The sequence below is a fragment of the Siphateles boraxobius genome, unplaced genomic scaffold, assembly GCF_051911475.1.
Source record: "Siphateles boraxobius isolate OS27281-9 unplaced genomic scaffold, OSU_SipBor_1 20, whole genome shotgun sequence".
NCBI classification, from domain to species: Eukaryota; Metazoa; Chordata; class Actinopteri; order Cypriniformes; family Leuciscidae; genus Siphateles; species Siphateles boraxobius.
In genome coordinates this window covers 6,298,497-6,324,232 of record NW_027508811.1, presented here as the reverse complement: position 1 = coordinate 6,324,232, position 25,736 = coordinate 6,298,497, and the positions used below count along the sequence as shown (strand labels likewise).

Sequence of the window (25,736 nt, the reverse complement as noted above, 5' to 3'; positions counted from 1 at the left end):
TCTGAGAAGAGTGTCTTTTTGTCTTGTATTGTAAACCAAATCTTTTTAGTTGTCTATTTGGATGTCTTGTTATAGTTGTAAATGTTTTATGATATGTCAAAACAAGAAAAAAACTAAATGATCTAAAAAGCCATAGGCCTAATTGAGGCACGAATAGTATGAATTATGTCAAGTCATTCGAAATTATCACGTGAAAGTCATATTTATGATGTTAAATTCGAAATTATGATTTTAAAGTATGACCTAGATTAAATGTCCATTAATATAGACTGAGCCACATTTACACAACAAAATCAACTGTTAGTTGACTTTGAGAACACCTGCACTATACGTTTATAGTCATATGTGACAGGAACTCACAGCAGCCATAGAAAAAACATTTTTGGTGCAAAGAACCTCTTAGTGAAAAGTTCTTAAAAGAACCATTACTCTTAGTGTGAAGAACATTTTAATAATCTGAAGAACATTTTTCCACTGCAGAGAACCTTTTGTGAAAAAGTTCTTCATGGAACCACAGATGCCAGCAATTTGTTTGTACTGTACCCTTCTGGTCAACTTCAACACTTTGCATTTAAACTAATTTCTCCATGATTAATAACATGTTTTTGCTACATTATTCCTAAGTCACTTTGGGTAATAATAAATAATTTTCAATACACTTAAAAATCATGCAAAAAATACATTTCCACATTGATGTATAAGGACAGGAATTTAATATTTTGATTAATTTAAAATAGTACATTTATACATTCTATGAGAAACAATACTGAATATTGTAATTATAATTGAAAAGCTGCGTCCCAATTCAAAGGCTGCATCCTTCGAAGGCCAAATGCAGCCTCCAAATGTGTCCTTTGTTTCCCCTGCAAAAAATGATACAACAGATGGATACTTCGTGGCCTTGCCTATCCCAGAATTCATATTGTGCCAGTGATGACAGGATTTATTTGAGAGAAATTGCCAAATTAAACTTTTAAACGCAAGTATTTGGTTTCAACTTACTAAAATGTAAAAAAACAAACAAAAAAATTTAAAGCAGTTCAAAAGTTGACATAAGTTGAAATCTGACTAAGAGGCATTTATATATAGTTTATACTATTTTAAGTTTTGTTTTCAGACAGTTTAATGTAACTTTCAAAAATATCTAGAACAAATGTTATGGTCACTCATCAACGGAAGCTGTCACAAGCTATGGTTTCCATTGAAACGTGAAGCGAATCGTTTCCAAGTTCACAAATAAACAAAAAACAGAAGCGAATTTGCTGTTTCCATCAAGTTGTTCGAGCAGATTACGGTGGTGGTAATGGTGACCTAGTAATCAACAGTACATAAAACAAAACACCATCAGCGGAAACAGCCGATGAACTCTTTTTCTCACAAGTCAAAAACTTTTAGCGAATTAAGGGATCTTTTCCCCTGGAAATTTGGCATTTCCATCACTCGTTTCTGATGCGATACTACAAAATGCGCATAAAAACAGAGTGATGGAAATATAGCTCCAGTCTCCAGGCGACAAGAACAGCACTCCGTAGGTTAGACCTCCTCATTTAACAACGCCCACTCAGACCTTCGAAGGATGCAGCCTTTATCAGTGTTTATGATCAGAAGCTCGATGGACATTTCTTATCTCCTCATCTTCTTCAGCAAACCAACAGCTCCTCCAAACAGACCCCCTGCAGCACCACCAACAGACGCCACACCAGCTGTTGCAGCTGCAGATAGCCCTGCAGCACCTGAGAGAGAGAACAAAACATCATTGACATCAATAACCGAAACCCTTGCTGCAGAATGACGCATAAAACAGGTCTAGTAGCTTCCAATCTTGTAATAACAATACAAAAACACTCCATGTATATTGCTCAGGTACTATTATTTCATAAAATTTCAATTTAGCTAATCATTTTCAATACAGGTTTGTTAAATTGTTTAGTAAACACCAGAACACAACTCCCTTTTAGTACTAGAACTTTTAGTAAAAAAAAAAAAAAAAACCTGCAGACTGGAGCAGTGCAACCAAACTCCCCGCAGCCACTCCTCCCCCGCTGGCCACGGCTGATGATGACATCATGCCAGCAGCCACCGAACCGGCCGCGATCCCGGTGGCGCTGAACCCTGCCATGGCGATCGCAAACGGGGTCAAAGCAACGGCACCCACTAATCAACGTGAAAATAAATTGAGAAAAAAAGCATTTATCATTTAAATTATTGTTCTAACAACCATTTTCTATATGAGGCCTGCTGATTTTGTTTTTCAACCGGTCTAGAATGCTAACTTACCAGCCCCAGCTGTAACCCCAATGACGGTGGCAGCTAAAAATTAAAATATAAAGGATTTAAAAACAAACGACGAAACACAGAGGTACATTTGTTTTGTGTCGTTTATGAATACGTGTTACTCACCGGTCGGAAACCCCATGCTTTCGAAGTTAAAGTGTACGTGACAACAGCAGAATGATGTCACTTATGGATTTCACACAACAGGCTTGTTCGTCTTGAACCGGCGCTGCGCAGACCGATCGGTTGATGACATCAAAGTACCGCGAGAGCGATTCAAAAGCATAAGGAGCCGTCTGCTCTCTAATCGCTCTCGCGGTACTTTGATGTCATCAACCGATCGGTCTGTGCAGCGCCGGTTCAAGTCGAACAAGCCTAACTTTAACCCCACGTCACGCCCATAGACTGTAAAAAAATAGATACACGCCCCAATGACGTACCAGGGCTCTCAAGTTTGAATGGATACATTTTGGGCGAATGGAGACATTTTTTTTTCATTTGTTTTTGCGTTAAATCTTACCCAGATACAATAGTGCTATTTTCTGATTGGCTATTGTGTAGCTCGACGAACAACACCAGAGGGGACGCGCTTGATTCCTGCCGGTTCCACAGTGGGAGCGGCGCGGCCAGAGTTTTGGGCGCTGCGGCATATTACAAATAGTTTTTCAGCGTGAGAAATACAAAGTGTGGCGGGAGAGCGTGACAGTCACTCATTTCGGTCTTTTGTCACGCTCTCCCGCCACATATTGTATGCGTGACACTTGAGAGCCCTGCCTACAAAAGGGTAGGCTATCTATGAAAAAACATGGACAAGTAAAAGAAAAAAACGGAACATGTAGGCTTCTTCTTCTTCTTGGTGTTTTATGGCAGTTGGCAGTCCAAAAAGTTGCATTACAGCCACTTACCGTCCATCAGCTTGCACTTCTTCTACTTCTTGTAAATGAAGGTGCATGGTTGGATAATTTTTTTATTACACTTTTAAAGTAAAATGGCCCAGGAATTGTTTACTTAAATTGGATTCAATATGGTTCTTTATACCATACAATATATATTTATATATATTTTTTAAAAAGGTTGGAGGTTTGCGTTTTTTGTTATTGTGTGACTACTCTATTAGCAAACTGCCTGTGACATTATCCAATTTCTATCAACAAGCTCTTAAAGCCTGCAAGTTATGTTGTGTACATAACTTTCCCCCACATAAAGCAATCTTTGTTGTGGAATAATGTTTATATTACAGTTAACCGGAAATCTTGATGGATAAATGAATTTAATTTCTATCTGACCTTTTAGATCAGTCAGCTCAGTTTCATTCTTTTGAAAATGTTATGAATAAATGGTAATTCCCTATTAAATTTAGAGAATATTATTCTGTGATAAAAACCATTCCCACAGGTCTATTGGTGTTAAAAAGCCTTTTCTGGTTACAATTGTGAAATAACATCCAAAGATGTTATTACATATTTTGAATCAAAATATCTTCTTTTAATTGTATGATGAACCTTATGATCTTATTTGGTAAATTTCATATTAACAGAATAATTCTAAACCTTGTCTGAGGGTCTTTATGGCTGACTTTCATTTAAGTCTCTCCAATGTATTGATAACAAAAAAATGTAGAGATACAATCGTATTCGCTAAAGAGTTTTTATGTGCTGTCTTCTTTCTTTAAGTAATAATTAATGATTTATTTGGTTTATTTTATTTAAATCAACTTTATTTTGCCTAATGTTTTCTTCTTTCTTTTCTTTTTCTTTAAGAAGGCTATTGTAAACCCAATCTTCCAATCTTTTTAGTTACCATCGTTTTTGGATGTCATGTTATAGTTGTAAACATAGACAGTAAAAGTAAATGTTTGTAAATGGTTCATATTTGTCTAAAAAAAGCCTTCTTATTCTTATTCTTGTAGGATACCGGCAGTGAAGACGCTGCTAAGCGTAGGCTATTACTGCCCTCTGCAGGTCAAAGTTTGTATGCATGTATGATGAATATCTATTTTTTTTAAATACATTTTTTATTATTTTAAAGAATTACAACTACAGTTGTTACAAAAAAAGAAGAAAAAAAGACAATTATATAAAGAAACTGCAACAAACTTAAAAGTTAAACAAAAATCTGAAAATGCTTACAGATTGAAACACACTTTGCAGCTTTCTTATTTTTCAAACCCAATATTGTGTTTAAGTATTGTTGAATTTCTGATCTTAAAATTAAAAACAAAAGCTTATTTCCTCCCAATTTACATTCATTAATACTACATTTAGCTAAAAGTAGTAGATTAATTAAGTATACCTTATGATAAGATTTCTCATACGAGAAAAAAACAAATAGCCATTTTTTAAAGCACAGTTGAAAGCTGGAAATGAGCCTTAATAAAGGAACAGAGATCTGACCAAAAACAAGCTGAATGAGGACAACTTCAAAATAAATGATCAAATGTTCCATCATGTAGACCACAAAATGTATCAATAGCCTATCACAATTAAATCTGTACACAAGATAATAATTACATGGGTAATAAAAAATGTAAGCCTTTAATTTGTAGTAAAATTTTGTTTGTGATTAAATATTAATGAGGATGTTTCCAGATTGTATTCCATGTATGAATATCTAATGAGGCGATCTAATGAGGCATCTACTTATACATATCTAACATCCATGAGTAAAAAGCACATCTGAATGGAACGGACTAGAGCTAAAGCAGAAACTTAGAGCATGTAGCCTACTAATATATTGTGCTGCTTATGAAAATGAAAGGGTATTTCTGTTGGAAAAATGGAGAGAAATGGGTATAGGAATACCCTGCGGAATAACGGCTTGAATCATCATAAAACATATAATACATTAATGAGACAGGCCTACATAAGAAAGGTAGATCTGTTTAGGATTTAGAAGTTTGTTTAATTAGTCCTTCCTTTTCCATCAATGGTCCACCTTCCAGCCCACTAGGTGGCGGGAATGCACCTATCGTTTGTTTGCTGACCGCCAGAAAACGTCAAAAGAAGAAGAAGAAGCCCAGCGCTAGCTCACACTGCCCCCTGCCGACAGATCCAGCACATCACGACGAGTTGTTTGCTGGCTCAGAGGGTCAACAGGAAGTACTACTTGTGTCCCACCGCAGTTCTCAAGCGGAAAAGGTTGTGGCATTAACGACAACAGCAACCCATATGGCGTCCAAACACCGTAAGCGATAATAATATTCCTTCTCCAATTATGCGCGGGCTCTTCGATCACAGTGACAAACGCGGTGAGTGTTTTATCTTGCATCTCGCGCGGAGTGGGCGTGCACGCTCTTCGTCCGTTAAGCGCGAGGCCTTCGTGCACGCGACGCAACTCCAGACTCGAGGCGAGTTTGTGCAAAAACCGTGTCGATTGTGGCGGTAACTTTATATGCACTTTATGGGGTATTGTTGGACTCATGCTGTTGATTAAAGTGAGTTTATTTCGGACCGGTAAGCGCGTAAGATACACGAAGGCTGGTTGCTAAAGGCCCCCTGGTGCTGGCGGAAGCGGTGGTGTGTTTGTTTTGTGAGTTTTTATGATGCCCTGCGTTGCCTAAACGACGGAAGCATCTTTTGCACAAACTGAAGCGGCTTCTTAAAGCTGTCTTCTCTGTTCATAGAGGGCCAAACAATGTGCGAGCTGTTCAAGGCCGCATGCGCTATCTGTCTGTGCACGTGAGCCGACCTTTAGCCAAAATATAAACATCAGTGGTCCTTACCAGTTTACTTAATGCCTGTGAATAAGACTTTAAAAGGTTTAATTTAAGACATGAAAGGCAACATTCGGCACTCTTGCAGTGAGTTTCAATATAAAGTGTTTGTATTCTATACTTTAATAGTTTGACACCTGATGCCATTATCTGTTTGCTTGCTCTTTTTATTTATGGGCACGCAGTTCTGTGGTTGTTACAAGTAAGGGAGAGCGGGGCTAGTTGTCACTTTTTACTCCAGTGAATATTTCTGTATATAAGTTTGTATAAGCACACACTTTGTTTACTTAATTATTGTTTTTTTTAAAGATGTTTCAAGTTTTGTGGCATTTAAAACATTTTGAAAATGTTATTCTAAACTTTTTAAAAGCAGCTGAAGTAAGGGAAATTATATGTACATATACAGTACTGTGCAAAGTCATAGGCCCATTAGTATTTTCACACAAAAATGTTTTGTTTTTTGTCAGTTGTTTATATGTTTTTGCTGTTGTGTGTCAATAGGAAATAGTTTACATTTCCAAACATTCCTTTTGCCATTAATTGTTGTAATCCAGCGAGACTTTTGTATGCACAAGGATTCTGAATAACAGCAGGAGATCAACACAGAGATCTGATATCAACATCAACGAGTCTATCTGTGATTACATGAAGAAACATAAAAAATGGAGACAGACTAAATCCAGAAGAACTGTGGCCGTGTCTCAAAGACTCTTGAAGAAACCTACCTACAAAAGCTACCTGTAAAACTATGTGCAAGTGTACCTGGACAAAAGCTGTTAAACGCAAAGGGTGGTCACACCAAATATTGATTTGATTTAGTTAACAGAAGTTAATTGATAAATAAAATCTATTTATGACATCATTTTTGAAAACATTCTCAATTTTTCACAGCACTTTAAAGTGCCTAAAACTTTTCACAGTTCTGTAGTTTTGGATGTAGGTTTCTTCAAGCCAGTTTTTCTGTTTCTTCATGTAATCCCAGATGGACTCGATGATGGTGAGATCAGATCTCTGAGTGGTGCAAACTGTCAGACTCCTTAATCTTACTGGATTATTACAATTGATGACAAAAGGAATGTTTGGAAATGTAAACTGAGTTTTCCTACTGACACACTACAGCAAAATATATAAATTACTGGCTTAAAAACAATTTTTTTTTGTTGGTGAAATTTTTTTGTTAAAAGACTTTTACATAGTACTGTAACTGTATAAATGTGTTATTTGAAGTGGTTTAATAAAGGTTAAAAAACCTTGAAGTCTTGGCTACAAAAAAGCTTTTGAAGATATTTCCAAAGCTACTGAACATTATTATTGTCTAGGAAAACAAAATAAAGTTCACTAAAAACACAGAATGATTGAATTTAGTTTGGAGGACAGAATAAAAAAGACGTTTAAACTATATATATAAAACTGTGGGATTGTGCTTTTTATGTCAGAAGTAGTTCGAGAACTGTATGGAGCATGTCAACTTATTTGTCAATATAGTAGAGCTTAGAAGATTATGCAGTGATAAAGATACATTTATAATTCTTGTCTCTTCCAGAGCAAACCGTACAGTGCAGGCATTCATGGATATAGTTGGTGGTCCATTCAATCATCTGGTTCCCAGTGACCAATTGGATGATTCCTTGCTGCTCGGACAGAACCTGGAATGTGAAGCAAGTGATGAGTTTGAAACGGGTCACGGTCACCCCGAAGATTCACTTAAGAACATGCTCAGTGACAAAGATCCAATGTTTGGATCTGCTAGTGCCCAGTTTCATCTTCTAGAAAATGAAGATATCAATTTTAAGCTTGGAAGCTCAGCAGGTACAGTAGTCGCCTTTGAGGTCTGTAGTGTAAAAAAAAAAGTTTGCAATTAACTTTGACCGTGCATTTTGCAGATCATGACATGACAACAGCAGGTGTTAGTCAGAGTCCATCTGATGGAGAACACAGTCAGTCCAGCTTCTCACGGGGCAGGAGACATGCAAGTCATCTACAGAGACAACAAACAGGTGCATATAACATAAGGGGAAAACAGGGACACAACTGGGTGAATTTATTTGGATTGGTTGAATCTGCTGAATCAATCTACAAGCTTATGCAACTATCAATTTTTTTTTACTCTATTAGTAAATAAAGTAATTAGCTAAAGCTTTTTTAAAAGTTACATTCAAAATTATTTAGCAATTTATTATTTCTTTCTAACAATAGAATACAAATTAAAATGTCAACTTAATGAATATATATAATTTTTTATTTACTTTTTAAAATGAAAACCATTTTAAATGGCACTCACACCTCCTGTTTCACAGACCAGGTTTAAGCTTAGTCCCAAAGTAAAATGCGTGTTTGAGCTGTTTTAATCTGAAAGCAACTTTCACTGACATTTCTTAAAATAGGCAATGCTTATAAAAGCTACTTAAATGTCCTAACTGAATTTAGACTTAATCCTGATTTAATCTAAGCCATGTCTGTGAAACCAGCCCATAGTCTACTATAATGGATTTTTCTAAAGTTCCTCTGTCTTTTAGCAACTTTTACTAATGTGGAAAATCATTAGAAGACTTCTATGTGGCGATACATGTAGAATAAATATTGCACATTTTTCTGACAGGTGGCATTTCACTGTATTTGATGCGGCAAGTGACTGTGCCCCCCAAAAAGACAAATGTTATTAATTAAACACATTTATAACTGGAAATTTTAGCACTCCCATTTTTGGCATCTTTTGATATGGTTTACTTGTCTGCTGCATTGGGATATTAGTTATACCTGATAATTTATTGGGTTTTCCTGGAACCAATATTTTTGCTGACTGCTCATCTGTTCTGTTTTGCTGCTATGAGTGTATTGAAACCATTTTTCTCTTTCAGCGAGCCGCGGTCGAGTCAGAGGCAGGCGCCCAGGTTTTGTACCAAAAGCAGCTGAGAGTAACGAACAAGAGTCAACATGCAGCGGAAACTCGGATGGAGATAAAAGCCTTGCTGCAAAAAGGGAAGCTCTGCTCAGCCGTCGTTTTGGAATCCATGAGGTTGACTCCTCGATGAATCCAGTTGTTGTGTTACGGCGATTAACTGTTACTGTAGGGGGCTATAAAATTGAACTGCTTCCTGGACCGTCGCATGCGTTTGGATCATTTAGCACGAGCGACCTTCAGTCTTTGGGCTTTCAAGAGGACGCCATCACTGCTGATGGCCTCACTTTGGATTTGGGACAAAATCAAGATGAAGGTGCACAAGAACTTGATAATTCCACACAAGAGGTTGTTGGGGCAGTGAGCGTTGGCCAGCCCACTAGTGATGACATGCCCATGGATTTCGGGCCGTATGTGAACCCTAATGAAGTACAAGACACTAATAGCACCTTGTTGCTCAAGCCCAATATCAACAATGCCACACCAAGAGACGGCAAAATCAATGACCAAATCAAGACCCAAAAGCCAAGCGAGCACAAAAAGGGGAACAAGAACGGCACAGCTGTTCAGCCTGCGGTAAAAAAGCTTCTGAAACACAAACAGGCTCTGTCTGCTGCCAAAAACATGCCAGAAAGTGTCAGGAAAGTGTCCAGACACCCCAGAGACAAAAAGATACATACGAGCCAACCAGAAAATCACAAGGGGAAGCCTGGTATGGTGGGGTTGAAACGCCCAGGAGGGCCACTCGCTCCTAAATCAGCCTCAAAAATACAAAAGATTCAGGATGGACATCCTGTGCATCAAACCACAAGCCCGTCTGTCCCGGTGTCCCCGACCATCAGTCATAAACCATCGTCTGTTTCTGGCCTTGGTGTCAAGTCAGTGCAGTCTCCACACCCTCTGAAAAAGCCACAAAATCCTCCTACTCCGGTATACAAAACAAACCTGCCTGTGACAAACAGCCTAGGGGATGAGGAGCAGGAGAAGGTCAAGAGCAAGAAGGCGGAGAAGATCCAGCATAGACACAAGAGCAGAAATTCTAGGAGTATCTCGATAGAGGAGCCGCAGCTGTTTATCCCTGATAATGCCCCAGTGGTGAAGAAGGAAGCAGAGGGCGAACCTCCACCTGAAAGCGAGACTGTGTGGGACCCCAGCAAACACTGTGGATTATGTAAGAAACCTCACAACAACCGGTATGTCGACTTTTATTTCTAAATCCATTCTCATGGTCATAATTCATTTTTTTTGTTTTGTTTATTGTTTTATTGATATTACATTGTGCCTGCTCATTTCTCAATCTCCTATTTTTGCATTTAGATCACCTTTGCTATTATCTAAAACTCATTTAAAGTTAATCTTTAAAAATGCTATTAAATTAATAACCCTGTTAAATATATTCTCAAAATGAATATCCATTTTTCATACTGTACATCATATTGTTGTGGTGCCTAAACTCAGTTACAGCATTTAAAATGCCTCTATTATGTAGGGCTGTAGCGATACACTAATCTCACGATACGATACACGATATTCGGCTGACGATACGATATATATCACGATATTCAGCCAACGATACGATATAATTCGATACACTTACATCATTTTCTGAAAGATTTAAATGGGACAGTGATTTTGGTGACATCTTGTGAGTCTTCCATTTACTTGGATTGAATTAATTGAACTGAAAACATCAATTACACAATATATGTCTCTGACTGGACAGAGAGTACAGCTTGCAAATGCTGGACAAAATGAATCAAATATGTGTTGAGAAAATTAGTTCTATTTATTGAAACACAACAGTGCAAACTGTAGCTTACAAGCCTTTGAAAAGTAAATAAAGTGCAGTATTGCAATTAACAATGGAGAGTTAAAAAGTGCAGCAAGTGGCCTGTTCTGAACAGTTTCTTTGCACTGCATTTTCTTGGACAGCTTTTTTAGCTTGACACTGAACATGTGACATATGCTTCAGTTGTGCGCGAGGTCCAGCCGTCGCACGTCAGGGAAACTCTCTCCGCGCTGGTCAGGGAGGCTTTGACGTGTGCTCTTGTCTGAGTGTACAGCCTGGGAATGCAAACCTTGATGAGGTGATCGCAGGTTGGAATAGGATAGCGGGGGAGCTCTCTCTCTCTCTCTCTCTCTCTCTCACACACTCATCCGTACCTCGTGCACTTTCTCACTCACGGAACACTGCTGCACAAATCTTTCCAACACAGCGCTGTCAATTTCGGAGACCCAGCTTTTAAAAAAGCTACTAGAGCATGCAAGGAGCCTAGCCAACAAGGAGAGCTAAGTTATTGTTTGAATACAGCTGGATTTTTGTCAATATCAATGCACGCGCGCAGCTGGCCACTAGCGGCTGGCTGACCAAATCACTCTTCATGCAACGCGAGCGGGGGTTAACACGGGGGATTTGAATGGGACTTATGTATCGATACTCGCGGCCTAAAAATCTATACTTTCTTGGGAAAAAATATCGGTTTATATCGCAGAATCGATAAAATCGCTCAGCCCTACTATTATGCTATTTTAAAGGTTTATAATATTGTTTTGTAGTCCTACAAGAGGTTTACAGGCGTCCAAGGTCAAAAACAATTTAATTTGATCAATATACATTGCACATCACCTAATTTTTAAATTAAAAATTTAAAAACCGTCTGAAAACGGTTTGTTTAGAACAGGTGTGCCCAACCATGCTCCTGCCAATCGACTGTCCTGCACAGTTTATCTCCAACCCTAATTAAACACACTGCCTTTAATTTCAAGTGATCCTGAAGACCTTAATTGATTGCTTTAGGTGTGTTTGATTAGGGTTGGAGATTAACTGTGCAGGACAGTCGATCGGCAGGAGCAGGGTTGGGCACACCTGGTTTAGAAGATTCAGTCTCTCTAAACCCCTCCTTTCCGAGAGCTACTCTGCTCTGATTGGTCAGATGGTCCAATCTGTTGTGACAACGCAGTTGTCAACGCAATCTCTAGTCTACATCTTTTGGAAATGCTTGCAAACTGGATTCCTGGTGAACAAGAGGGTTGCTTCCCTGCACCTTCGGGTCGGGGACAGGTCTCTCACTGTCGTGTGTGCCTACGGAACGAACGCAAGTGCAGAGTATACCCGGCCCTCTTTGAGTCTCTGGGAGGGTTGCTGGAAAGTGCTCCAACTGGGGACTCCGTCTTTCTACTTCAACGCCCACATGGGCAGCGACAGTGACTCCTGAAGGGGCGTAATTGGGAGGAAAGGCCCCACTGATCTGAACCCGAGGGGTGTTCTGTTATTAGACTTCTGTGCTAGTCACAGCTTGTCCATAATGAACACCATGTTCAAGTATAAGGGTGTCCATCAGTGCACGTGGCACCAGGACACCCTAGATCGGAGGTCGATGATCGACTTTGTGGTTGTTTAATTTGACCTCCGGCCGTATGTCTTGGAGACTCGGGTGAAGAGAGGGCGGAGCTGTCAACTGATCTGTCAACTGATCAACTGTGGTGAGTTGGATCCGATGGCGGGGGAGGAAGCTGGACAGACTCGGCAGACCCAAACGTACTGTGAGGGTCTGTTGGGAACGTTTGGCCGAGTCCCGTTAGAGAGATCTTCAACTCCCACCTCTGGCGAAGCTCCGACCGGATCCCGAGGGAGTCTGGAGACATTGAGTCCGAGTGGACCGCAGCCCGGCTGGTTGTGGAGGCAAAAAAATTTGGCCTGTTGAGGAGTTCGGTGAGGCCATGGAGAAGGACTATCCGTTGGCCTCAAAAAGGTTCTGGCAAACCGTCTGGCTCATCAGGAGGGGGAAGCATTGCCCTACCAACACTGTTTACAGTGGAGGTGGGCAGCTGTTGACCTCAACTGGGGATATTGTCGGCAGTGAAAAATACTTCGAGGAACTCCTCAAAACCCCCGACACGTCTTCCATTGAGGAAGCAGAAGCCGAGTGCTCGGAGGTGGACTTGTCCATCACCCAAGGTGAAGTCAAGAGGTAGTTATGAAGCTTTTCTGTGGCAAGGCACTGGGGGTGGATGAGATCTGCCCTGAGTACATCAAGTCTCTGGATGTTGTGGGGCTGTCTTTGGTGACATCCCTCTGCAACATCGTGTGGCGGTCGGGGACAGTACCACTGGACTGGCAGACCGGGGTGGTGGTCCCTCTTTTCAAGAAAGGGGACCAAAGGGTGTGTTCCAACTGCAGGGGGGATCATACTTCTCAGCCGGCAGGAAGTCAGACTTGTTCCTGGTGCATGTTGGACTCAGGCAGGGCTGCCCTTTGTCACCGGTTCTGATCATAATATTTATGGACAGAATTTCTAGGTGCAGCCAGGGGCAGGTGGGTGTCCGGTTTGAGGACCACACAATTTAGTCTCTGCTTTTTGCGAAAGATTGTTGTCATGTTGGCCTCATCAGACCAGGACCTTCAGCATGCACTGGGAAGGTTTGCAGCCAAGTGTGAAGCGGCTGGGATGAGAATAATCACCTCCAAATCCGAGGCCATGGTTCTCAGTCGGAAAAGGGTGGCTTGCACGCTTCAGCTTGGTGGAGAGTTCCTGCCTCAAGTGGAGAAGTTCAAGTATCTTGAGGTCTTGTTCACGAGTGAGGGACGGATGGAATTGGAGATTGACAGACAGATCGGTGCAGCTTATGCAGTAAAACGGTCAATGTACAGGTCTGTTGTGGTGAAGGAGCTTTGCTGCAAGGTGAAGCTCTCGATTCACCGGTACGTACCTACTCTCACATATGGTCATGAGCTGTGGGTCATGACTGAACGGACAAGATCTTGGCTGCAGATGGCCGAAATGAGCTTTCTCCGCAGCATGGCTGGGCGCTCCCTTAGAGATAGGGTAAGGACCTTGGTCACTCGGGAGGAGATAAGTGTAGAGCCACTGCTCCTCCACATCGAGAGGAGCCAGCTGAGATGGCTCGGGCATCTGTTCCGGATGTCTCCTGGACGCCTTCCCAGGGAGGTGTTCCGGGTGTGTCCCACTGGGAGGAGACCCTTGGGAAGACCTAGGACACACTGGCGGGATTATGTCTCCCGGCTGGCCTTGGAACGCCTCTGTATTCCCCCGGAAGAGCTGGAGGAAGTGTCTAGGGAGAGGAAAGTCTGGGCGTCTCTACTTAAACTGCTGCCCCTGCGCCCCGGCCCCGGATAAGCGGAAGAAGATGGATGGATGGATATATTTAGACAAATTCTAGAGTTTTAATATCAGAACATATTAAGTATCGACTTATAAGTATCAAAGAATTTTAATATCAATGCATGTCTCTTTGAAATTTAAATAATAAATTGGTTGTAAGAAAAAAGCTTCACTTGAAGGGTTATTTCACTTCCAAATAACAATTTCCTGATAATTTACTCACCCCTATGTCATCCAAGATGTCAATGTATTTCTTGAGTCGAAAAGGAAAACAATTTTTTTTGAGGAAAACATTCCAGGATTTTTCTCCATATAATGGATTTCAATGGCAACCAACAGTTTGAAGGTCCAAATGTCAGTCTCAATACAGCTTCAAAGGCTCGACACAATCCCAGTCGAGAAATAAGGGTCTTATCTAGCGAAACGATTGGTCATTTAAAAAAATAAAATAAAATGATATACTTTCCAACCACAAATGCACGCCTTGTACCATTGCTGAGATGCGCCAGCGCATTACATTGGAAAGGTCACGCGTGACATCGTTAAACATCCAGGATATGCACACATAAGGACCATTTTAAACAATAAACTGACACAAATACATACAAATGTGTGTATCCAACACACTAACTTTGAACGGTCCTACTCCAAACTTGTAAACACTGGGTCGGTACTTCCAACTACGTCACGCGTGTCCTTTCCAACGTAATGCGTGGCGCATCTCAGAGATGGTAGAAGACAGGCATTTGTAGTTGAAAAGTATAACATTAAATTTTTTTTTTAGAAAATGACATTTCAGTACACAAGGCCCATATTTCTCGGCTGTGATCGTGTCGAGCCTTTGAAGCTGCATTGAGACATTTGAACCATCAAACCGTTGGTTGTCACTGAAGTCCATTATATGGTGAAAAATCCTGGAATGTTTTCCTCAAAAACCTTAATTTCTTTTCAACTTTAGAAAGAAAGACATGGACGTCTTGGATGACATGAGGGGTGAGTAAATTATCAGGAAGTTTTTATTTGAAAATGAACTACTCCTTTAAGATCTGTATGTATTTGCTCAAAGTGATGGGCGCAGACAGACCTGAGAGTTTCATAAACGCTGCTGTTGTCTGTTTGTTTGAATAGGTTCATGGTGGGCTGCGGCCGCTGCGATGACTGGTTTCACGGGGATTGTGTGGGTCTGGATCTGGCTAAAGTTCAGCAGATGGAAATGGAGGACCAGGAGTATGTCTGCTTGAAGTGCTGTGCTGTAGAGGATGGGAAAACCGGTGCCCAGGCCACAGAGCAGTCCGATGACAAGTTATCTGCTAAACAAAAACAAAGACCCCAGCAGTCGGTCACAGCAGGTGGAATACGACCCTTCCGAAAAGTAAGCAAACAAGTCATCCTACAACTCTTTGATTTTTATGATGACAAATGCTGGAAGTACTTATAAAGTAGCTTTAATTATGTTTTATTTTTTACTTCTAGAGCCTTGTGTAACAAACAAGCATGAAAGTATCAACATTAATGGATAATTACTCTTCCTTTTAATTATATAAGGGTGTTTTCACATATAATTAGTTTTAAAAGAACAAAACCCAGTTCACTTAAAGCGAACCAGAAAGCGAACCAGACGAAAGTGACCTCAGTCCTTTAGGTGTTCACAATATAGTGGACTCAAAAGAGAACCCGGTTCCTTTTTTTATCCTCTTCTGCATTTAAGTGATCTCAGTCCCTTTCTTGTTCACACCACAACCTCAGAAGAACTCAGATCCCAGCTTTCTGTGCATTTTGCATGTGCACATTTCCACCTTCGACAACATCTGTCAGACAAGCACAAGTGCTTGCACTCAATTTCATCCAGGTGAATGGATTTTACGTGGCATTGTAATGCTGATCTTGGGTTATACCCTCTTTTATGGTTGGGCGATATGGTAAAAAAAATATCATATCACGATTTTTTCAGGATTTTTTTAATGTTGTTTTTACTATTTTGCAAGCGACTAAGCAGTACAGCTACACTTATGTCCCGATTTAAAAACTTAGCCTAGCAAGGTAACAAAATATAACAGAAAAATGAAAGACAGACCATGTAGGCTATAGTGAGTGAAGATAAAAATCTTTATTACATTATTTTATCTTTGTTAATAAAAATAAGAACAAAGCTGTACATTACAAATACAAAACATACTATACAAATTAAATAAACATTGCTTTATTTTTTTCAGCCACAGTAGGTGTATATAACAGCACTATTCAAATACGAAAATGAAAAAACGTATGCAAAAAATAAAATGCTACATAGACTTCACTGTAAAAAAATATAGGCTACATTGATTCTTATTTAAGGAACTGAAGTTTTTCAGTGAATATCAGTGAGTGATTTTGTCTTTTTTATATATTTTAATTAAAGGTTTAGTTCACCCAAAAATGAAAATTCTCTCAGTAATTACTCACCCTCACGTTGTTCCAACTAGAGCCCGACCGATATGGATATAAGGGAGTAAAAGTAGCCTGATATCAATATATTGGACAATATTATTTGTGTATATTATAATACAGTAGCAATGTTATTTATGTGTACTTTCCCATTTGTGTGTACACACTTTTGAGTGGTACTGTATATAGAATACACAGTATACATAAACAGAATATATATATATATATATAAAACATGTTTTACAATGATAACTTAAATGTGGTGATCAAACACTTGTGTGATAAAGATATGTAATGGAGGCAGAACGAAGATAGAATGAGAATTCACACCTGCAAACTTGTCGCTTTTCGGCGACAATCGCCGTTTTCTCGGCCAATTGGGTCATTTACGTGAATCGCGTAGAACCGGAGAGTTTTTTCTTTGAGGAGGGGGGGGGGGGGGGGGGGGGGTTAGGCCATTTTTCCTGCCGACCAAAATTTCGTTCTTTCAAATGTAGGCGCGTTGCGCGTGGTAAGCGTGCTCATAATCCGCCGGAGCCACCACAACATTGCCCAACATAAAATGGCAAACGTAATGCAAGCGGAACGAAACTGCTCGTTATTGTGTGGTTGACGGACCGTTTATCAGTTTGGACCAAAGCAGCGCGAGCCGAGCTTGATCAAGCGACACTGTTACTACACAGCGCTAAGAGATCAAGTAAAGGAATAATTGGAATTTGCCACAGAAGTAATAACATCGCTGCGAGATCTAGTGAGAAACATTCACATTTCTCCGTTATTAACGGATCAAACAGCACTGACGTGGAAACCAGAAAGAAACATTGTGCCATGAATGAACTATCCAGTGTCCACAGATCAGCAACACTCACCATGGATTTACTGTAGTAACACTAACCGCAACCATGGAAGTTTGGCAGGAATAGTAGGCTATAATGCCTTCAAGTAACATTACGTCGGTTTTATTTTGACATTATGAATACAATTGCTGCCCTCAAACTAATCTGAACTAAAATATGTTTGTTTATAACTACTACAATATTACATTTCATTTTTTCCAAGGAGCTGTTTTGTTTTATATGCTCCTAAGAAGAGTCAATTATAGCTCCAGAATTGCTCAAAGTAAAACAAATATCATACTTTATGATGTTAGTTTTCATTTAAAAAAAGAATAATAAAAATTAAATCAAGAAAATTACCAAAAACCTGGTAAACAGTAAATTCTAACAACATAGGTCTATTTAGATAAACAATCCGGCGAGCATGTTGTTTTAGGTTAATACACCAACAGCAAATTTCTGTCTAATAAAGACGGATTATTAGACAGTAATCCCCCCCCGACACTGTCACCTTTTTTACTCTGAGGAGTTTGCAGGTCTGATGATACATTTGAGCTGTAACCAAACTAGTTTGCATTGCATGTTCTATTATATTCTAAATACTGTTGCATAATCATCACTAATGACTTTGTCTTTTAATTTAGTCACGTTATATAAAAAATATCTTGTATCAATAAATATATCAAAAGTGTCACTAACAACCTTATCTTCTATAATTAGTCTTAATTCCTCTCGTCTGTACCAGTGGAGGAAGAACTCAGATCTTTTTACTAAAGTAAAAGTAATAATACCATAATGAAAATGTGTTTAATTACATATGTACAGTACTTTTATACTATTTAAAATAAGTAGTCAGCTAAATGTACTTGCTTATTAGTACTAGTGCGGTGGTGGCATGAGTCTGTTGAATGGTGATTTAACGCTTCATTGTCACCTGATGAGAGGCAATGCTATAAAGTAAATAAACAATGTCCCAATCTACTCTCACAATGAGCTTATCATACTTGTTTGCTACATTAGCTATCTAGCCATGTTTCACACCCTGACAGTGGAGTGGAAGATAATGTGTGCACAGTGACATGGATCGCCATTAGCAAACAATGGAGCGCGCTCTGCTGGACAAACTACGTAGATACACAATTTACAAGCATTTTATCAGCGTTAAATGTTCTGGAAAAAAAAACGGGCTTGGAACCACATGAGGGCGAGTAATTACTGACAGAATTTTATTTTTGGGTGAACTAACCCTTTAAGGGCTAGCGTTAGCATGTGTATTATTTCGTTGCTGCCACTTTAAGAGCTCACGCAGCACGGATAAAGACTGGCATCTGATTATATCCCAACTTTCACTTTAGACAGAACCGACTGTTTATGTATATTTTTATGTACTTGACAGTTTAAGGCCAAGAAGACAAGAAAGATAACTTAGCTCTGTACTCACATGCTTCAAGCTTCTAGAGTGTGCTCTTCGTGTGTACGCATTCAGAACAGCACGCGAATGAAATGTTATGCATTTATTTACGCATTCACACTATACACGTTCATGATTGCAAATAACTGCAGTGTCACGTGAGCGTAACTCTAGCGCTGCGTTAACGTCATGTGAAGTGAATGTATTTCGTGTTGCACAGTATGTTGAGACTGAGGCGCCAGAACTGCATAGAATACACTGTAGCACGATATTTCTGAAAGCACCTCATTGCTTTCACATATCACAAAGAAATCCCCTGAGGTGGTCTGAGTACGGTTCGCTTTTTGGTCTCTTTGGGGGGGTCTGAGATCACTTGATTTGTTCACACATACACGCTGAAACTTTCCGAGAGTGTTTGGAGGGTTCAGAAAAAACTAGGTGTGAAAACACCCTAAGTGAGTTTGTGCTTGAAATTGTCTTCAAATTAGCAGTAGCGTGTCATCGCCTCAAATGAGGAATTGAAAGGAATTGATTTTGTTCTAACGGAAACTCTGGCACAAAAATATAATAATTGGTCCTCAAGGGGTCAAAATAACAAAAATGTATGATGTGCCCCCTTTGATTGGAAGAAACATAGAATCTGAAATGTTCTATATCAATCCAGTGAAAACATTTTTGATAGTTGCTTGTGGCAGATTTACAAAGTCATATTTTGTTCTGCCCTTTCTGATTTAGCTTTTGATTTGTGTGGTATCCATCAGCTTTCTTTAAAAGGGTTTGTATATATTTGACTCTCAATTTTTTTACACATGGGTGTAAAGGGGTTAGCTTTCACTCATTGTAGGTGAAGGGTGTGTGCACATGGACAGGTGTACAAATCACGTGCAAATCTGCAACAACTACTGATATGGCCACTTGAGTTTGTCTTGCTTAAATGTCACTGTACTGTATTGTAGCTTTTCTTTTTTTCTTCAACTTTTTGTTTTATGTAGGAGGTAGGAGAAAGACGACCCTCAGAAGATTCCACGCCAAGGGGTATGGATATTTCCAACAGTTATTTTATACATTGTCATAAAAAAGTTAGTTATTAAAAAATATTCTTAAATGAATAATTATACATTTTAAAGTATCATTGTTAATTGTAAATTATTATTACCTATAATAATTTTGAGTTAAATTTTTTTGCAGGACCAAATGTGAAGCATGAGTCGAAGAAAGTTAAAATATCCCACGTTAGCTCCAAGAAACCGTCCACTGGACATATCAGGCGAAGCGTTCGGGACTCGCTGGAAGAGATTCTCTTGAAACGGTGTGTGAATGTGATTTTTGGTAGATTGCCGGTAAAGCCAGTCAATAGCTTTTCCTTGGAAGGGTCTACCTCTTGTTTATATTACGTGTCTAATGTTAAGTTGTTCAGCGTTTATCCTTTCATCTCTCGTCTAATAGACTGAAGGAGTCTGATTTGAAGGTTTCATCGGACAAGCCTGCTGAGTTGGCCAGAAGAACAGAGAAGGAACTTTTTGCTCTCTTTCAGGGTGTTGACAGCAAATACAAAAATAAATACAGAAGTTTGACTTTCAACCTGAAAGATGCAAAAAATAATGTAAGAATTTTCTGTGCAAGCTTATTTCAATGAAAGTATTTCTAGAGAAAGCAGGCATTTCTAGCCAGATCAAATGCTCTGTTAATGAAAAAGAAAATTCTTTTGCAGGTGTTATTCAAGCGAGTACTCAAGGGGGAAGTTTCCCCTGCTGATTTGGTGCGTATGACTGCAGAAGAGCTGGCCTCTAAGGAACTGGCTGCTTGGAGACAAAGAGAGAATCGACATGTTAGTAAAACATTATAGCTCTGTTGCATTTCCAAAAAATACTGTGAAGTTTATTTTATTTTTTGATAGACAACATAAAATGGCATTTGCAAAGTGTTTAACCTATTTAGTGAAGTGAACTATGGAGAGTATTTTTTAGTAGGACATATTTGTTCATCAGAAAAGTAAATTAATAGTCAGAATTTTATGTTGATTTATATTGATTGTTAACCTTTTGGTCTTTCTGTTTGCAGACAATTGAAATGATAGAGAAAGAACAGAGAGAAGTAGAGAGACGCCCCATTACTAAAATCACCCACAAAGGGGAAATTGAAATTGAGAATCAGGAGCCTGCCAAAGCACCAGAGGCCATAGAGGCGGAGGTGAGATTTATGCTCCATTCTTAACAGCTTTTCCAACAAGGAAAAAGAAAATTGTTTTACAGTTTTTTTTCCCCTACTGCATCTTCAGCCAGAGCCTGTGCCGAAAGCTGCGGAAGTGCCTGAAGAAAAAACCCCTGAGACTAAAGTTGACAGTCCCAAGAAATTTATAGATACCACCAACTTGCACAAGTCTCATCTATTTGACCTCAACTGCAAAATCTGCACAGGTAAAACCGTTAAAATAAAGTTCAGCTTCTGAAAAGTTTTTCTTGTGCACAGTTAAATGGGCTACATACTAATATAAAAAATATCCCCTTAGGTGTACTTTTGTTAGAAAAGCTTTTTTGCACAAAAAACAACAACAACATAATTAAAGTCTGATAAATTAAAGGCCCTGATGTACTTCAATCAAAATCAAACAATGAACTGATGTGACATCATTTTGAACAAAAGCAGGCCAATACGAACTTTGTTTTGAGAGTACGAAACAGCTTGCCAAAGTGAACTTTCCGGAAAAGTTAAGTAATATTAAGTGAAGGTCGTAATATTAATGTTAAGTAATATTAAGTAATAGGTTGGCGCGCACGGAGGCTCCGTCTACTTTCATGTGGAATCTTTTCTGCTTCATTTCTTCTCATGAGTCCGTTGCGATCAGATGTCTGTGAGTGAAAACATGAACACACTGGAGAGCTGATTTATTGTAGAAAATTAAGTTGTACTTCTGATGAAACGAGACACTGACACTGTTTTTCATGTTTAATACGTTAAATCTGCTTGATTTTAAGCAATCTATTGTATAAAGTGCTATATAAATAAACGTGACTTTACTAGAATGCCTAATTGCAGAGCTTGTGAAAACATATCCACGTTACTATGATCAGATGCTTTTATTAAAAAATGCTTGCTGTTTTCTCAATTTTGTTGTGGGTTTAATTTGTTATTGAGAGGAAAGCACGCAGAACATATTTACATTTTCATCCAACCTTCGCTCTCAACAATGGGGGTGGTGTCAGATCTTCGTTAATAGTATATCGCTGCTCGTGTATTTCGAACGCCTTTTTACCCCAAAGCAAAGAATGAAAAAGAACTTCACCGTGAGTATATTGGGGCCTTAAGTCTATTAGGGAACTATTCCGTTGCATGTAAAATGAAGCAGCATTTGTGTCTATTAACAGGCAGAGTCTTAATTGTTATAGTAGTTAAACATTGTTAAAAATAAACTTCTTACCTCAAAGTTGTAAAAAGTGAGCAGTTATTAGTATTTTTAAGTTGTACAATGTACAATTGTTTTAAATGGTACAATGAACTCTTTAAATGTTTGTGGCGGGTTTCTGTGAAGGTCGCATGGCTCCACCTACAGAGGAAGCCGCTACAAAGGTGGTAAAAGTGGCTACAACAGTTGTGAGGAGGCAGTCTAGTGCGACAGACGAATCTCAGCACTCCACAACAACACCTACATCAGCATTAATGGACGATCTGTCTTTAAGAGCCATGGAGGAAGGTCTCCTCAATTTTTTGCCTGAATCCAGGTAAGATTTCTGATTAAGCAGATGACTTAAGCAAATCCAAAAGAAGACTTCAAAAGATATTTATGAAATTGTTTCCTTTTGATTTATTTACTTTAATAGGTCAGATGGTCTGAGTAGCAAAGAAGATACAGCTACTTTCCTCAGCAGCTTGGAGAGTCTGTGGGGCGGCTTTGTTGATATGCCAGCTGTGGCAAGGTTTCTAACAAAAGTTTACCCTGTCTCTGGAATACTGGACCCCCTAACACAGGTAAGTGACATTTGAAATTCATCCTATATATGTCAGTCACACATTTGAACTGTTGTATTAGAAGCATATAAAATTGTGTCTGCAGGATTTGCCGGACAACATTCAAGTAGGTGGACGTATTTCCCCTCAAATAGTCTGGGACTATGTTGAGAAAATCCGTGCTTCTGGGACAAAGGTGGGAATGATTTATCCTTTGATTTGTCATAATCTGTTATTTGACCACAAGCTTTTTGTGACTTTTAAATGTTTATTCCCCAGGAAATTTGTGTTATTCGCTTCACCCCAGACACAGAAGAAGATGAGATCTCGTACACTTTGTTGTACGCCTATTTTAGCAGCCGTAGAAGATACGGCGTTGTTGCCAACAACCGCAAACAAGTTAAAGACATGTATCTCATTCCTCTCGGCTCCACAGAAAAAATTCCCCACCAGATTGTTCCGTTTGATGGTCCAGGTAAGACTTTATTTGCAGGTTCAATTGTTGGATTTGTATGATTTTTGCAACAAAATATTTAAAATTAATCATGATGCTTTACATTGTAGGACTGGAGACTAATCGTCCGAATCTTCTTCTTGGATTGGTCATCCGCCAGAGACTGAAAAGGGACTTCGGGGTAATCCTGCCAAACGATGTCAGTGAGGCTCCAAGTTTCTTGGCAGAAAGCAAATCTCAGGTTGACTACCCACAGAAAGCTCCTGTGGCTCAAGATGTGGAGCGAAGTTTTAACAGCGGTCCTGGGAGCACACGGAAAAAAGACACTGCAGACTTAATTAAGTCAGTCGACGAAGAACCGATATTGGATATGGAGACAGAAGAGAATGTTTCTTTGCGCTTTCTTCCCGGTGTGCTAAAGTTGCCTGGAAACGCGGCATCAGACTCAAGCGACAAATTGAAGAGTGACTCTACAACACCAGTGTCCAAGACTCCAACAGTCGACAGTGAAAATCATGCAGCAACCCATCCTAAACCTACAGCCAGTGCTTCTCGACTTGACCGCTTCGTTATCAAGAAAAAAGACCCCAAAGCTGTTAAAACTGAACAGGTGCCACCCAGCTCGAGTCTGGAGAACAGCTCAGAAAAGAAAGAGAGTGGAGTCGTACTTTCTCTGAGTGACAAACCTGCAGATGTTTCAACAGAGAGTTTCCTTTCCTCTCTCGCAACTGCTAAACCCAAAGAGGAGACCGAGTCTAGCAGCACAGCTGCACCAGCTACTCAAGAATTAAGCAAAACCACTTCATCGGATGTATCGAAAGTCTCTGTTATTGATGGGTCTTGCTCTGTTCCCAAAAATGAAGTCGTATCAAGTCCCACCAAGACTTTGAAGACATCTCCTTCTGGTATTTTAAAGAGAGTGTCTTCATCAGCTGAACCTACTGAGTTGAAACCACAACAATTGGAAAGCAATTCAGAAAAGTTTCAGCAGAAAGTTACTCAGCAACCCTCTGAAGAGTGCAAAGCCATAGAGGACATCCAAGCCATCACCACAATCTCATCCATTGGGAAGAACGAAGGTCCCAAGTCTAGGACTCCTTCTTTTAACCCTAAAATTTACAGTCCACCCATTTTTCATTCGTACCACGCCGGTCCACCTGATCCCCAATATTACCCTCCTCCAGCCAATCCTGCACCTTACTTACCCCTTCAACCACAGGGTCCTCCACCTTTCCCATTTCCTCCTGGTCCGCCGCCTCCCCAGATGTTCCCTCAAAGCGATCCTCGCATACTGGCTCCACCGTGGTCTCAAACCGTCCCTACCCAAACTATCCCTGCACCTTCTTTGACATACGAGTCCAGCTTGCCAACCTCTTCGCCCCTCAGCAAAGACGAGAAGGGTTCGGAGAAGTCTTACAGCGACCTGGGCGACAAGCCGTCCAGGCGCTCTGAAGAAACCGACAGGAAGGAAAATAAAGATAGAGACCACTATGACAAACACCATCACAAAAGCAAGCACTATGACAGGGATCGAGAAAAACACAGGGACAGAAGTCACAGTCATAAAGAGCGCCACTCAAAAGAGGACAGGAACGAGAGACCGAGAGAACGGCACCACAGCAGCAGCCATTACCGGGACAGAGACAAACACAGGCGGGACTCTGATTATGAGAAACACAAGAGGGACTCGAGAGACAGGCGTTCGTGATCTTGGCATCAAACCGCTCCACCTTCCTTAAATCTGTAACACCGTAGAAGAAAACTATTTATAAAGTTGCAAAATGATTTTTGTATGAAAAGCAGCTAGCACCATTTCTTTTTGAAATCTTAAAGATATTGGTTTGTTTTTAATTGTAAATTTTCCCTACCTGGCTTTTCAAGTATCCACTAACATTATCTTCACAAGCAGCTGGTTGTCCAGAAAATTAAACTACTGTTGCCATGAGACACGACATCCCATGGTTGATGAGAACAGCTTCTTTTGCTTCACTTTTTATTTTTCGGTTTTAATTTTTCTAAATTTGGCTTCTTAAGTATTTTCTATGTTTCAGGTGACAAATATTTCTTTGTACATTTTGGCTTGTCACACAACAGAAATGTGCATATTCAGCACATTGTTTATGTACAGTTCATAATAAAATGTTTTTATTGTTAGTAAAGTGACTGAAATGGAAGTCTTTGTTTTTTAAAGAGGCTCATTTTTTATTGTCATGCACTGTAATTAAAAATAACACCTGCGTTCACAGAAGACGGTAGTTTCACAATAACAAAAAAAGCAATTATAAAAGACTACTTTTGGGGTAAAGTACAGGATGAACCTGAAACTAAATGAGGTCCCATTAAAGGCATAAATGCCATTTATATATATACACACACACAGTCGTTCAAAAGTTTGGGGAAAGAAAAACAGGAATATTGTAATATAAACTAGAAGTTATTTTAAAATATATGTAATTTATTTATCATTCCAATGAATCCATGCTGATTATAAGTTTAAATAAATCTTACTGACCCTGAACTTTTTAACAGTTATGTATTAGTGTGTATATTATACATAAGGGATGCAAACAGCGCGCTTTTCGGCGCCCCCCGCTTTTTTCACATCAGTTTGGGTGACTTATGTGAATCGTGCAGATCCGAACATAGACTGTAAAAAAA

General features: G+C 39.5%; 2 protein-coding genes across 3 annotated transcripts; one reads left to right on the top strand and one right to left on the bottom strand.

Annotated features, from left to right (window-relative positions):
- Positions 1 to 696: 696 nt before the first annotated feature.
- Positions 697 to 2,676, bottom strand: LOC143744810 (uncharacterized). The gene is made up of 4 exons (XM_077236479.1): positions 2,401 to 2,676; positions 2,278 to 2,310; positions 1,993 to 2,154; positions 697 to 1,733 (listed from the first exon to the last, which is right to left on the bottom strand). The coding sequence occupies exons 1-4, from the start codon at positions 2,414 to 2,416 to the stop codon at positions 1,624 to 1,626; spliced, it is 321 nt and encodes a 106-aa protein (XP_077092594.1). The 5' UTR covers positions 2,417 to 2,676; the 3' UTR covers positions 697 to 1,623.
- A 2,644-nt stretch (positions 2,677 to 5,320) lies between these two features.
- Positions 5,321 to 25,237, top strand: phf3 (PHD finger protein 3). Of its 2 annotated transcripts, none has more exons than XM_077236436.1 (16): positions 5,321 to 5,457; positions 7,530 to 7,795; positions 7,870 to 7,983; positions 8,845 to 10,078; positions 15,137 to 15,380; positions 19,672 to 19,714; positions 19,868 to 19,988; positions 20,126 to 20,282; positions 20,391 to 20,507; positions 20,741 to 20,869; positions 20,958 to 21,096; positions 22,209 to 22,398; positions 22,498 to 22,645; positions 22,731 to 22,820; positions 22,904 to 23,099; positions 23,189 to 25,237. In XM_077236436.1, the coding sequence occupies exons 2-16, from the start codon at positions 7,555 to 7,557 to the stop codon at positions 24,784 to 24,786; spliced, it is 4,761 nt and encodes a 1,586-aa protein (XP_077092551.1). In that variant the 5' UTR covers positions 5,321 to 5,457; positions 7,530 to 7,554; the 3' UTR covers positions 24,787 to 25,237. The 2 variants fall into 2 exon arrangements, with proteins under 2 accessions (XP_077092551.1, XP_077092550.1); XM_077236435.1 differs by having other exon boundaries at positions 5,342 to 5,521.
- Positions 25,238 to 25,736: the final 499 nt, after the last annotated feature.

Bases quoted from the DNA above. Each gene is read 5' to 3' on its own strand.
- phf3 (XM_077236436.1), top strand. From the start codon at position 7,555: ATGGATATAGTTGGTGGTCCATTCAATCATCTGGTTCCCAGTGACCAA. The intron at 20,870-20,957 runs GTGAGATTTATG...CTGCATCTTCAG, and splicing joins CAGAGGCCATAGAGGCGGAG to CCAGAGCCTGTGCCGAAAGC. The intron at 22,399-22,497 runs GTAAGATTTCTG...TTACTTTAATAG, and splicing joins AATTTTTTGCCTGAATCCAG to GTCAGATGGTCTGAGTAGCA.
- LOC143744810 (XM_077236479.1), bottom strand. The intron at 2,155-2,277 runs GTAAGTTAGCAT...CACGTTGATTAG, and splicing joins TGGGGTTACAGCTGGGGCTG to TGGGTGCCGTTGCTTTGACC. The intron at 1,734-1,992 runs GTTTTTTTTTTT...TCTCTCTCTCAG, and splicing joins TGCACTGCTCCAGTCTGCAG to GTGCTGCAGGGCTATCTGCA.